Source organism: Eretmochelys imbricata, chromosome 27 (assembly GCF_965152235.1).
Source record: "Eretmochelys imbricata isolate rEreImb1 chromosome 27, rEreImb1.hap1, whole genome shotgun sequence".
NCBI classification, from domain to species: Eukaryota; Metazoa; Chordata; order Testudines; family Cheloniidae; genus Eretmochelys; species Eretmochelys imbricata.
The window spans coordinates 12,186,152-12,200,131 of record NC_135598.1 but is presented as its reverse complement, the minus strand read 5'-3'; the positions used below and the strand labels follow the sequence as shown (position 1 = coordinate 12,200,131).

The 13,980-nt window shown below is 46.3% G+C and overlaps 2 protein-coding genes and 1 non-coding gene across 3 annotated transcripts; all 3 read left to right on the top strand.

Annotated features, from left to right (window-relative positions):
* On the top strand, window positions 1-4,471 carry RPL23 (ribosomal protein L23). Its single transcript, XM_077806413.1, has 5 exons — window positions 1-70; window positions 1,601-1,684; window positions 2,315-2,443; window positions 3,925-4,038; window positions 4,339-4,471. The coding sequence occupies exons 1-5, from the start codon at window positions 58-60 to the stop codon at window positions 4,419-4,421; spliced, it is 423 nt and encodes a 140-aa protein (XP_077662539.1). The 5' UTR covers window positions 1-57; the 3' UTR covers window positions 4,422-4,471.
* LOC144258180 (small nucleolar RNA SNORA21) lies at window positions 2,119-2,251 on the top strand. Its single transcript, XR_013344645.1, has one exon. It is a non-coding gene; the product is annotated as a small nucleolar RNA SNORA21 (small nucleolar RNA).
* Window positions 4,472-7,667: 3,196 nt separating the features above from the next.
* Window positions 7,668-11,879, top strand: SPMAP1 (sperm microtubule associated protein 1). The gene is made up of 3 exons (XM_077806412.1): window positions 7,668-7,874; window positions 10,350-10,449; window positions 11,604-11,879. The coding sequence occupies exons 1-3, from the start codon at window positions 7,668-7,670 to the stop codon at window positions 11,759-11,761; spliced, it is 465 nt and encodes a 154-aa protein (XP_077662538.1). The 3' UTR covers window positions 11,762-11,879.
* Window positions 11,880-13,980: the final 2,101 nt, after the last annotated feature.

Genomic DNA, 13,980 nt, shown 5'->3' with positions numbered 1-13,980 from the left:
GCGTAACTAATATCCCGGGAGCCTTTGCGGGCCTCTTTCTCTTTTTTCAGCCACAAGATGTCCAAGCGAGGTGAGGCCCGATGTGAGCGGTCGCCCCTTGGGGCGGGGAGAATCCGTCGCCATCCTCCGGCCCCACTGGTCACGCGGCTCCGGGACCCGGGGGGATGGACTAGGGGGAGCCGGGGCTCCCTTCGGGGCCGGGTCTGAGGGAGGGAAAGAAGCGGGGATAGGCCCGCTGGGGACGGGGACTGGCGGGTCCCGCTGAAGGGGTGCGGGAGCCCGAGCCCTGGAGGTGCGGGGGTTTGAGGCATTTGTGGGGGAGGGCAGAAGGGGGCGTTGGACGGTCCATAGCTGGGGGGCGCTTTCAGGGTGAGGCCTTATCTTGGAATGGGGGGTGCTGAGGCCCATGTGGATGAGAAATTAGGGTCGAAATAAGATCCCAGGTGCAAGCCCTAATTGGGGGAAGGGGGGAAGCTCAGGACCTGGGATTGTCCCATGGCTGGAAACTGCTCCTTGCACCTCGGCATGCGAGAGGAGGAACAAGCCCTGTAAGTGAGAGACGGAAAAGTAGCTGAGAGAGAGGGTGCTTTCTTTGGGTTGAGTAACGTGTGTGATGCCTAGATGCGACAGGGATGGGCAGGTTAAAAATACACTGGCCTGAGTGGAGCGTTTTAAATCGCATTTTTTTTTAAAATAGCCGGTTAAAATAGGGTTCGAGACTGTTTGGATAATTGTGCTGTTGCAATTTTAGATTAAAACTTATTACAGATTGAGAGATGAGTCTGCTCTTTTTAATAATGCCCCCTGGCTGGCAAGGTATTTTATTTTAATTATGGCGTGATACAGGCAAAAAACCAAAATCTTGCCAGTGACAACCCTGGTGCTGCAAATATTTAAATAGATGTGTAACTTTATTCACATATAAGCATTTATAGCCTCAGAGACTAGAATGGTATTTTTCATTAAAAACATCTCTTCCTGTAAAATATGTCATTCGAAACAAGACTGTGCCATTGTTAACAGTGAAGAATTATTTCAGTACATTAACAAAGTTTTTGTGAATTTTCTCGTATGCCCTGGACCAAAATTTTCAAAAATAGCTCCAAATTAGGTGCAAATTTAGGCAGTTGTGGTTGGGATTTTCAAAAGTGCCTAATGACTTAGTAGCACAAGTCTTCTAGTGCATCAGAAGATGGTATAGGTTGCAAACATAGCACTGGCTATTTGCTTGCCAATTTTGTGTTTGAGTTTGTGTTGAGGATGTTAATGTGAGACTTGAGCTTGTCTCTTTCAGTAGATATGAACAGTTTTCAGGGCAAAACTTAGTAGGAACAAAACCTATGTAATTTCCACATAAATGTCACTAACAATTAGGAAACTAAAGAACCACCAGAAAACATCCACTTTAGATTGTATAAGCAGGGTGGGGGGAGAGTGAAGAACTAGTAACACAAGTAAAAATGTGATTCGGGTTCTAAAAATCACTTCTAGGTAAAATTATCGTTTAAATAAAATAATCAGATGTATTATTTTTAATCATGATTCATATCATCCCTGACATAGGAAAGAGGTTACAAATATTCTTCTATTTAACCTACAGGACGTGGTGGTTCGTCCGGTGCGAAATTCCGTATTTCCCTCGGTCTTCCCGTGGGAGCTGTGATTAACTGTGCAGATAACACAGGTGAGTCTGTCTGGTTCCCTTCTGGAGTCAATATCACTTGTTTCTGCTTCAGCAGCCCTTCTGCCTTGCTGTTTATCTGGTTAGGGTTTGTGTAGGTAACTGACTAAAGGAAACCAGGGGTTGGAAGTTGAAGCCAGGCAAATTTGCATTATAAATTAAGGGCTAGTTTTTAACAGTGAGGATAATTAACCATTGGAACAACTGGGTAGGCTCTCAATCACTCTGAGAGAGATGCTGCTTAAGGTCAAACTGAAATTATGGGCTTGACACAGAAATGACTGGGTTATGCCAGGAATCAGACTAGATGATCATAATGGTTCCTTCTGGCCTTAACATCTGTGTATCTGTTAATCTGTTTCTGTAGAATTTCAATTTATTGCTCAATACTGATGCTAAAAAATGCATCCTACCTCAGAAGCAACAACAGCAGCTTCCCCCTTCTGAAAAGCACTTGCTGGGTCTGTGGTCAGTGACTCAGTGAGTTGTCGTGGAAGGGCTTAAAAAAGGCATCACTTTTGGGTGAGGTGGCGGCATGTGCTGTTAACTTCAATGAGCGGTGTGACAGTGATCCATGAGGGGACATCTATTATGTGATGAGTTGGCTAATTCAAAATGTTTTTTTCCTCGTAGGTGCCAAGAACTTGTACATCATCTCCGTGAAGGGGATTAAGGGGCGCCTGAACAGGCTGCCAGCTGCTGGTGTAGGCGACATGGTCATGGCTACTGTCAAGAAGGGCAAGCCTGAGCTCAGGAAGAAGGGTGAGTGTTGGAAGTGCAGGTGGCAAATTTACATTCTCTACACACAGTGTCCCATGGGCTGTTCTGTAAGTGTCTGCTACAGACATGCTGTCCTGTAGGATTAAGACCTTAGCTGCCCAGATTTCCCACAAGTGCTACACACATGATTTGTTTCTTTGGGGAGGGAGGTGGGAATACTGTCTGGACAAAACTAAGTTGTATTTGTCACCAGGTATAACACAAACTGGGCACACAAACATTGTTATCCATGTAGAGTATGCTGGGTCTAACCTTGATGTAAGATGATCGCAGCATTGCAGCTCATACCCAAGGCAGAACTAGGACTGACATAACAGCACGATCTCAACAGGCCTCCATCAGCTGGTGGACTTCCTAGTCTCTTGTAGACTGCCCTCCCTCTGGGAGATGGAAAGGCAGCCCTTCCACATGGGAGGAGCAAGGCAGTTTCAATATAGCAATAATGATGCTAGAAGTAGGCAGCCGGTCTCTGAAGCAGCAGCTTCCCCCTTCTAAAAAGCACTTGCTGGGTCTGTGCTCAGTGGCTCCGCGAGTTGTCGTGGAAGGGGATAGCAAAACCTCACTTTTGGGTGAGGTTAGCAGCAGCATGTGCTGTTAACTTCAATGAGTGGCGTGACAGTCCTGAAAGTTCACATTCTGGTTTGATTATTAGTATACATTTTTTCAATTAGTCTTAAGTGTTTGGGGAAGGGTTTTCCCTTCTGGATGTCTCTGTGGGGAGTGACCTTGCATCTGGAAGTGTGGCCAGGTTTACCTTACAAAAGGCTGTTTGAGCACTGGGTTAGAACATGAATGGTATTGAGTCATTCGGGTGTAGATTCAAGTGTAACATTGCATTGGACTAGTTTTTATTTTAATTGAGAGATAGATAGAGAGATATCTACACACACACACGCAAAGCTGGATTTTTCCCTCTGAACCAGCACAATGAATGCATGCTCAGCAGAGAAGTGGTCTTAGCCCTTTTTAAACTAAATATCAAAGACTTGCAATCAGAGTAAATGTGTGGAGCAGTGTTTAGGGTGGAAACCTGCTTTAAATACTTGTCATAAATGTAGTTCCGGTGAAAGGCTTTGTCTTGACAGGCTGAGAAACTGCAGATCCCCTTTGCTCACAGAGCAGACAATAGCCAGGAGGACTGTTCCTACCTCAGCTCTACTCGTCACGGTTTCTGTAGCCCATCCAGTCCTTGGCGTTACAGATGAAGCTATCAACAAAAACATTTGTGACATGGATGCTTGGTGGTAATAACTTCAGTGGCAATCCTTATACAACAGGAAACCTTCACTGGGACCAAAATCCCATATGCCATCCAGATGCACATTGAGGCCTTGCAAGGGTAGGGCTCAGATGAGGACGCTTACTGTTGAGCACGGCATTGAACCTGGGTGATTCCTTTTGAGTTTCTGCTGTTGGTTTGTACTTGGAAATTTAGAATCCTCAGCTTCTCTTTCTCCCTGCAGTGCATCCGGCAGTGGTAATTCGGCAGCGGAAATCGTACCGGAGAAAAGACGGAGTGTTCCTCTATTTTGAAGACAACGCAGGAGTGATAGTAAATAACAAAGGGGAAATGAAAGGTACAGACGGCAATCTATTGCACTGGGCAAGAGCAAACTCCTAAAGAATAGTGCAGCACAAATTTCTGCATTCCTGGCCCAAGGAGAGCACCACTGTCTTCAGGCAAAAGGACCAGAACTATCCTTAGTGCCATGAAAAGTGGGTATCTTGCATGCTCCAGCAGAGAAATACTGATGGCTCTGTTATTAACATGCTACATGCTGCCTGAACAGCACTCGCAGAAGAGGGATGTGGTCGGAGTGTCGAACATAAGCTCTGACTGGTTCTTAACTTCTCCTTTTTCTTCCCTGCTTTCACAGGCTCAGCAATCACAGGCCCCGTGGCTAAGGAATGTGCAGATCTGTGGCCCAGGATAGCCTCCAATGCTGGCAGCATCGCATAAACCCGCGCCATCCTCGTTGTAAAGATAAAATAAAAGTGGTTGCTCCAAAATTTCTAATGTCTGTGTTGATACTGTAAAACTTGGAACACCACCTCCCTGAGAAACCTGGATAAGGTGCTCCATGGGGGCTTCGCTGCCTGGGGAGAGTTTACCTTAAGAGCTTTAGTCATATAGGTATAATACCCTGTGTGGATACACTTAAAAGTATGATTTTTTTTGTTGAGCTTAAACTCCAAGGGTCTCTAATACCAAAATAAGAGCCTCTAGAAAGAGTTGTACTGGTATAACAATATCTGTTTAAAATCATCCCGTGGGTTATACTAAAATTACTTTCTTGTGTAGACAAGGTCCGAGGTGCCAATAGGAATACAGCAGTTTGGCTTTAAAAGTTGTGACTCGTATGCACCAGGAGACAGATCTTTATGAAATAATGCATGACAGAATAATTTTCTTTACACTGCAACTGTGCCTGATATTTTTACATTAGGTGCTACGGTAGAACCTCAGTTATGAACACAAGAGTTACGAACTGACCAGTCAATCACACGCCTCATTTGGGATCAGAAGTACGCAGTCAGGCAGCAGCAGAGTTAAAGGGAAAAAATAAAAACACATACAGTACTGTGCTAAATGTAAACTGCTAAAAAATAAAGGGAAAGTTTTAAAAAAAAGAATTTGACAAGGTAAGGAAACTTTCTGTGCTTGTTTCATTTAAATTAAGATACTTAAATGCAACATTTTTCTTCTACATAGTAAAGTTTGAACATAGTATGACATTACATAGTATTAAGTCAATGTTCAGTTGTGATCTTTTGAAAGAACAAATGTTTTGTTCAGCGTTATGAACATTTCAGAGTTACAAACCACCTCCATTCCCAAGGTGTTCGTAACTCTGAGGTTCTACTGTATAAGATGCTCAGGTGACAGACAAGCTTTGTGAGAAAAGCATTGTTTGAGTTCGACAGCATTGGTTATTGGGGCTCATGCTGCAGAGTAAGCTCTTTCAGGAAAGGAACTTTCTTATTAAGAAGAACTTGCTTAATGTGGCCCAAGGGCATAGCAGAGCCCACCACTTTTGGAGGAGGTGATGGCTGCAGCATGTGCTATTAAGCCCTAGGAATGGTGAAACGAGCTTGAAGGTGAACTAAGATGCTTCCTTTGACAAGTAATGCCACATCACAAACTGATACATGCAGACTTGCTTTCTAAATACCTTTTTAAGGGTGAGCTGATGTGCTCTCTAACTTTTTAAGACCACAGTTACAGCATTTAGGGTAAAACCTTTTGCAAAAGGTGATGATACAGGCTGCTACATAGTGCAAAAAGCTGCAGTCCTTATGCTGTGTGATGGGGCATGTCTTATTCCCCAACTTTTTTTTTTTTTTTTTGGTTAAGTGCAGAACTGTGGATGTGAGACTCAATGGAATTGCAAATAAATCCATTTTCCTTCTTTATAGCAGCGTATCAGTTAAGGGTGTGGGGGTTTTAACCAATATGTTGATACAACCCCTAACTTTCAAGACCTTAGGGTATGTTAACACTTACGGAGCAGACACCACCAACTGGCTTTTTCGGTCAGTATTGGAACACCAACCACTTACCCATAGTTATTATCTTTGGGGGATGTCTACACAGCGAAGTTTTTGACACAACTTTTGTCTTTCACGGGTACTTAAAAAAGCCCCCCACGAAAGACAAAAGTTCTGCCGAGGCAAGTGGGAGTGTGAATGCGGCTTTGTCGACAGGGCTGGAAGTGTTTTGTCTGCAAAAGTCCTGACAAAGAGCGTTTTTACACTCTGACTTCTAGCAACAAAGAGGCTGTGTCCCTAAAAGCTGCCTGGGGTAGACGAGCCCTATGTTGAATGAAGCACTTGTCTGTTGACATAGCTGCATCTACAGTGGGGGGGGTATTATGTCCACATAGCTACCTTGATTATAATACACATTGTAAGGAGAGTGGTCAGTTTGGATGAGCTATTACCAGCAGGAGAGTGAGTTTGTGTGTGTGCGGGGGGGAAGACCTGGATTTGTGCTGGAAATGACCCACCTTGATTATCGTGCACATTGGGGGGAGAGTGGTCGCTTTGGATGGGCTATTACCAGCAGGAGAGTGAGTTTGTGGGGGGGGGGCGGAGGGTGAGAACCTGGATTTGTGCTGGAAATGGCCCACCTTGATTATCATACACATTGTAAAGAGAGTGGTCACTTTGGATAAGCTATTACCAGCAGGAGAGTGGGGTGGGAGGAGGTATTGTTTCATAGTCTCTATGTATATAATGTCTTCTGAAGTTTCCACGGTATGCATCCCCCGAAGTGAGCTGTAGCTCAGGAAAGCTTATGCTCAAATAAATTGGTTAGTCTCTAAGGTGCCACAAGTCCTCCTTTTCTTTTTGATCACGGGTGTGACATTTTCACACCCCTGACTCTTAGTGAGGCGGAGCTGATGTAACTTTTCAGCACACACAAACGGGCCTGCTGGGAGCAGGCGTAGGGGTGGGGTTTCCTCCCCCCAGGAAGCGTTAAGGGCTTCACCTCACTTTACCATGGCCTGGGGGGGAGCGGAAAAGCCCTTTTCCCCCATGCGATAGTACTGTACGCTGAAAGTTTGGCTTTTGTCGAGCTTTGTCGGTTCGGCCCTTATCTAACTCCCTTCCCGGGGCAGCCCTTCGCTGCGCTCCCTGCAAGGTCTGGAAGTAAAGGGCCGATTCTGTTTCAATTTGCTGCTGGCCCCGGTTCCCCGGCGGGCTGGAGTCCCGGTGGGATAGACTCCCCCGCAAGCGGTGGACGCATGGCAGAAAAGGGGGGCGGGGAGGCAGAACCTCGCCCCGGGTCGCTTTAATCTGCCCCCAAACAAACCGGCCGCCTCTGAGGGGGCTGGTGACAGCCCCCGCCGCCTGCGGCTGGCGAACAGCTGATCGATCCCAGCCCCACGTGGCGCGATGGAGCGACTCGGCCGGGAGCCGGCCTTGCAGGGCCCGCTGCTGTGGGGCTGATGATGGGCGGGGCTGTGGCCCCCCACCCCCGCCCGGGAGGGGGGTGATGGGTGAGGCCTCGGCCCCTCCTTTCCCAGCCAGGGCGGGCAGCTGCCCTGCAGCCGGCTCTGGGGAGGCTAGCCAGGGGCGGCGCCCGAACGTAACAATGCAGGTAGCCGGGGGAGAGAGGGAGGGAGGCGGCGGCAAGGGCCTGGGCGGGGGGTCACAAGGAGCCGAGTCTGGCGCCGGATCGGGGGTCCTGCCTTTGCTCAGCATGGCTTGTCTCAGCAGGAGATGTCTGCAGCGGGAAAAAGGCTTTATCCTGGACGGGGTGGCCGTGGACACGCTGGCCGGCAGCTACACCCACATCCCGCCCAAGCTGTGGTCTGCCTTGCCCCCTTACAACGCCCAGCTGGATGGCCACGCCGCAAGCTACTTCGCATCCCCCGCTGTCAAGTCCCTGCTGAAGAACACGGAGCAGGTAGCGTGCGGCGGCCTGTGGCGACAGCCCGGCTCGATGAGCCCCCCAGGGTTGGGAATTTCGGGGCTCTGGCTGGCAAGCAGATAACTGCTTAGCTCGCCTGAGTGCTGAAAAGAATGAACCACACACAGGGGGAGCCAGGGGACAGTCCTGCTTCTTCTGTCCCCGGTGGGTTGTGTAGCTACCATCTTAGTTCATGATTCTGTTTCTATGACCAAAAAATGGTTTTATTTGTAAGGGCAAAAACGTGTCTGGGCTTTTAGGTGGCTCAAAGGAGACAGAATTTTACTCAGTTTGCCTCCAAAGCAGGCGGCCTGTTGATTGATCAAAAATGTGGACTTATCGGGAAGCCGGTTGGTGAAAGAAGATGGTTCGTTTCTTTGTGGAAAGATTGAGAATTCCAACCCTCCCAGTTTGCAGCTGCACATTCAATTGACACATTTCTAACCAAATTCTGAACTAAAAACTAAATGTACCTTAGACTGTAAACTATTTGGATTCAGGGGTTGTCTTTGTGGCCTGTTTGTACCCTCCAGGCCATGACAGGGGTTCCCAGGCAATAAAAATAATAATAAAATGGACCTGTAATTAACTTTATTATGAGCAAGAGAAGTCCATCCTCTTCCCCCCCCTCAAATTTCACCTTTTCCTCTGCTTAGATTTTTGAGATCCTTGCTCTTTCTGACCTCACAATGGTTCTTGTGTCATTTTCAGTGAACTGTGATGTCAGAATGAAAACACCATACATGGTTAAACCAGCAAGTAGGAAAGGGAGAAGGAAAGTCATGGATGAGCAAAAATTAGCCATTTAAAGAGAAAACAGAACCATAGATGGACAAATTTATCTGGGTCCTGAAAATGACACAGTTGATGAAATGTTGATGTCCAGATTTTGGTAGAATAACAGGCAGATTTGTGGCATGAAACACTGTGGTTATAATTCAAGGAACGATGTGGTATTACCTCAGCCAATAGTGGACAGCAGTCTACATCATAAATACCTCTCACTCCTCTTCCCTAGCATAGTGTTCTCCCTGCTTAAGAATTCTAGCTCCATCTCATTTAGAATTCCAGCTGAAGGTGGGTGTGGGAAAGGGATAATCTCTAAATAACAATGATCTTGTGGTTCTTTATGCAGCTGGGATCTTTTTTTGGTTGCTTAATATCAGATCAGTTTAAAAAAATAATTATTTGTGAAATGTTTTGATCAGAAAGCAAATGACTGTTGCAGTCTGTGTGAAATTTATTTTTTAAAGAAAAATATACAGGGCAAGCAACCATAGTCACACATGATCTGCCTGCGCAGACCTTGTCCTCTTGCTATCTATGCTGCTTACAGAAGGTCAGTGCTACCCAAGCCATGGTGGTTAGTCTCTAAGGTGCCACAAGTCCTCCTTTTCTTTTTGCGAATACAGACTAACATGGCTGCAACTCTGAAACCAGAGATGTAATGCTCATTCATATTCTTTTCAGCTAACTGAAATTGCATTTCTTCTCAATTTAGTGTTTTAAAATCTCACTGATGCTTCATAGAAAACTTTTGAAATAATAATCCTTTGCTTTTATATGCACTGCATTAAAGAGCTTAACAAAGAGAAGGTTAAGGGGTAATTTGGTCACAGTTTATAAGTACCTATGTGAGGAACAAAAAGTTTGATAATGGGCTCTTCAGTCCGACAGATAAAGATATAGCAAGATCCAATGGCTGGAAGCTGAAGCTAAACAAATATACATTCAGGAGGGCAGAGTAGATGATCACAGTGGTCCCTTCTGGCTTTCGAATATATGACTATAATGCCCATTGTGGCTTTCATTGTGCTTTGTACAATGTGAAACACTGTTGGTGCTTAATAAATAACTTAGACCTGGTTCCTGCAGTCAGATCTGCTAGCGTGGACACCTGAAGCCACCATAAGGGACTCCACACTTGCACTGAGGTCCGTGCTAGCAGGTCTGGCTGCAGAATTAGGGCACCTTTCACTTGCAAAGAGCTCTACAAACATTAGCTAGCTAATGCTGCACAACCTGGTGCCAGATTTAAGTCACTAGAATTACATCAGCAATGAATCTGGCCTGGTCTCTTTACAGGGAATTCTCTGGATATATCCAAGATTTTATGTATTTCATCTCATTAGCTATTATTGATTAAAGATATTTTGCACAGCAGCAAGATTGCATAGCCTTGGACTCTGGAACAATAAATACCCTGCTTTCATGCTCCCCAGATACGTTATGAGTGCATACTCAGAGCTGTTTCTAAATGCAGTGTATTTTCACACTGTAGTAACAGCCGTTCATGTGTCTTTAGAGACAGAACAAAGTCAGATACCTGGTTTGTTAGGTCCTGATCCGATGCTAATGAAGTGAATGGGAACTTTGCCATTGACATCAATGAGACTCTTCATGTTGGGATTTAGGGATGAGCCAAAATCTGGCTTTGCTCTGAGTTTTTGTTCTTTCTCTGCCTTGCCCCAGCACCGAGGTGGTACATCCAGGGATGGCTGGATAGTGGATTATTTCCACATCTATGGGCCAGGGCAGAGGTACCTGAACAGGAGGAACTGGGCAGGTGCAGGTAAGACTCCCTTCAATAAGCTCTTCTCCAATCATCAGTTACTCTATGTATCACCTATTGGGTTAAGAATCATGAGATTTTAAAAGAATAATATTGGGTTCTTTTTTATTACTAACGTGCTTTCTGGTTTCATAAAATTTGGGGTAAAGGTGTCACGTTTTCAAGCTTTTCTCCTCAGTCATAAGGCTAGAAACTTATATTCCTTTTAAAGGAAAGCTGAGTTTTTTGTATAATCACTTGATTCCAGGAGCTGGGGCTTTATGCAAAAATCCAGATGATAAAATTGTAAGCGTCGACAAAGCTGCATTCCACAGCATCACTTGGCAAAAATTCCTTACTGTTAAATAAATATAATACTGTATTTTATCCATCAATTTCAACACACTTCACAAAGGAGGTTGCTATCATTTACCTCCGTTTTACAGATGGGAAACTACGGCACAGAGACAGGACATGACTTGCTCAAGATCACCCAGCAGCAGAGCTGGGACTAGAATCCCAGGTCTTGTAAGTCCCAGGCTAGCGCTGTAGCTACTAGGCTCCGCTGCGTCTCAGGAGTTAGCAAAGTTGGGAGCCCTGGGCCTGATCTTATCTTGTCCTGTCCCCTGCAGCAGAGAGTATAGAAGTCATGAACAACCCACAAGGGGATGGCAGAGAATACCCTTGGTGTGGGCCCTGCTTTGGGCCTTCATAGGTGGCACTACTTGAGTCCCCAGTCCTCACCCCACAAGTTCTGGGTCTTGGGAGAACTACTGTAACTTAGGGCAACCCCCCAGGCTGTTTGGTGCTCAGCATCCAGACAGCATCAAGCTGGCTTTATCCATCTTTCCTCTGAATTGCACCTCCATGGAATCTCAGTCTCTGGCATCTCACACTTAGGACAGGTCCAATCCACACATTGCTCTAACTGTTGCCAGCAGCCACTGGCCTGGGCCCACCAGGACACCCAGCTGCTAATGGCGGAGCTGAACAGGTGTTAAGCACTGGTGGGGGATTTTTACTAAGGTTCCCTAGCATCGACAAGGCTACCGAGCTTGTGTGTAGCTTGCACACCAGTCCGAGTTCACTCAGTGGCCTGTGTGAGTGGCTGGATGGAGCACAGCTGGAAAGGAGGGGGAGATAAAGACTGATGGGGCCAACTCTCTTCTCCACAGGCCACTCTTCTGAGCAGGTGGGCGGCCACGACAGCTTCCTGGCAGACGTGAAGCCCATGAAGGGCTACAACGGGCGCTTTGGCTACCGTCGCAACACCCCGGACCTGCGGGTGAATTCGTCCTGCTTCGGCGAAGTCACTGTGTTCCCGCTCCACTGATGCCGAACGAGCTGCTTCTCATATGCCCTGGTGCCAGCCCCTCTGGGTGCCATGGAGACCTGGAGACACTGATTAGGAGTAAGAAATGGGAACTAAAATAAAATATTTGTTCTCACTTGTTCTATTTTAACAGCTTGTTGTTATGGGTGATTTATTAGCCTAGGAGACGCGCTGTTGATGCAGCATCTGGGCTCCTGCTTTTACCAGCTGCTCTGGAACTAGGCTGACTGATGCCAGGTGATAGTGCAGGATGACTAGATCATGCATGGGCTTCCCCATGTGTTCAGAGGAGAATCTATTCGGACAGCCCAGACCTTCATCCTCAGGGAGACGGGGAAGATACTACCTGCAGTACAAGATGCTTTCATCTCTATTTATAGAAGAGCCTAGATAGATAATAAAACACATGTACTTGAGAACAGATCTTCATGTAAACAGAGCATTAAGGGAGGAGAGAAATGGGAAAATACATTCTTCCTGTTTGGCCAGGTGGGTGACAACTGGTGGGCTCAAGCCCTGGGGAGAAGAAGCAGTTAATATTTTTATAGTACCCAGAGAGATGAAGACAAGACCCCTACCTGGAGGGCCCTTTGAGTGGTTGCCTCATGTTTGTTGAGTTGTTTTGGTTTGGAGTGTTTTGCTCTCTGTTGCCCCGGCCCCGCACGTGCAATGACATGGGCAGGCTTTTGAGCGATTCAGCAGCAGGGTCGGGTGGTGGCAGTACAGTGCTGAAGAGCTTTAAGGCTGGCCCAAGGGAGTGTTGTAATCTAGTTCCATTTAGGACACTAGGGGTGTTAACCCAGGCCCCCGGTGAGCAGGGTGATGTAGTCTCACTTGGGGCTCCATGGACTCTGAAGCTACCCCAGGGCAGGGGGTGGTGCGATCTAAACTCCCCAGAGGTTCTAGGTTGTGTTATGCATGTTGCAAAGCTGGGCAAGGCCTAATTAGGCGATGCTCTGCATTATGGATGCTATGGCTTCTTGTATAGCGTAAAAACAAGGCCAGGGATTATATGGGCCTTGTCTACGCTAGCATTGGGCGGGGGGGGATCTCCCACCATTACACTGCGAGCACCTGTGTAGACATTTTGAGCCTCTCAGACCTGAAGTTCTGTGAAAATAAAACAGCCCTTGCTGCTAATTAGAGAGGTCACACCGAGAGAAGAAGCCCGGTTGTTTGGCTGGAGTGAGCGAGCAGCACAGAGACATCCAGCTGGTCACCTGTCAGGCCCTGATCCTGCAGCTACAGCAATATGTGCAGAACCCTGCAGTTGTATAGATCCCCGTGAACTTCCCTGGGGCTCCATGTAGGCAGATGCAGCTGCAGGCTCAGGGTCTGGTATTATAAAGGGAGCTGGAAGAAATGAACTGATCCAAATGACATCTGGTACATTTCAACCAGACTGTGCTTCTGGGGGTGAAGGTGCTTACTTTTTCTTTCATTGCAGTGGGGCCCAGAGCCTCAAAGTCAGGAACCCCTAGAGCTGAGCATTGTACAAATCTCTGCCCTCAAGGAACTTGCAATCTAAGAAAACAAATGATGTATGAAGGAGAGGGGTATTATAGCTTGACATTTTTTTATAATAATCATAACTGTGATTCTCATCTCTCCCTTCCTTTGCTTTATTCTATTTGACTCATTACATTCTGCTCCACTAAACTCCTTTTTCACCCACATCACCTTCTTCATTTCCTTGCTGTAAGCTTACCTGAGGTTATTTTTGTGGTGTCTAATTGCAGCTATTTCTGGGGCAGAACACGCTGGCATTTCCCTCAGTCAGGTTGCTACAGAAGTAGCTATTATAATGGTGTAATCACAGGTGAAGGATTGTTGGAGGCGGGTGTTTTGCCAGCTTATTAAATACGGCTTGTGTGGTTTCAAGGTGTGCTGGCCATGAGAAAGCAAACACAAGCCATTGAAAAGAAGAGAGATTTTTATGTCAGAACAGAACTCAGAGGGAACTGGAGCTAGAACTTTATTACCTTGGCCCAAGTGAACCCAATTCCAACTGCAGTAAGACTGGGGGGGGGTTAAATGCAAAATGAAAACTAATTATAGTTTGTGTGGGCAGTATGAAAAATAATTACAGGTGAGTGAATCTGAGAAATAGCTACTGGCATAATGAGTATAATGAACCTATTACAAGAAGTAGTGAATAACAATGTGACAAAACCAGTATCCGTAACTAGACTTACCTGTCACCTTTCTTTTCAGCAGGT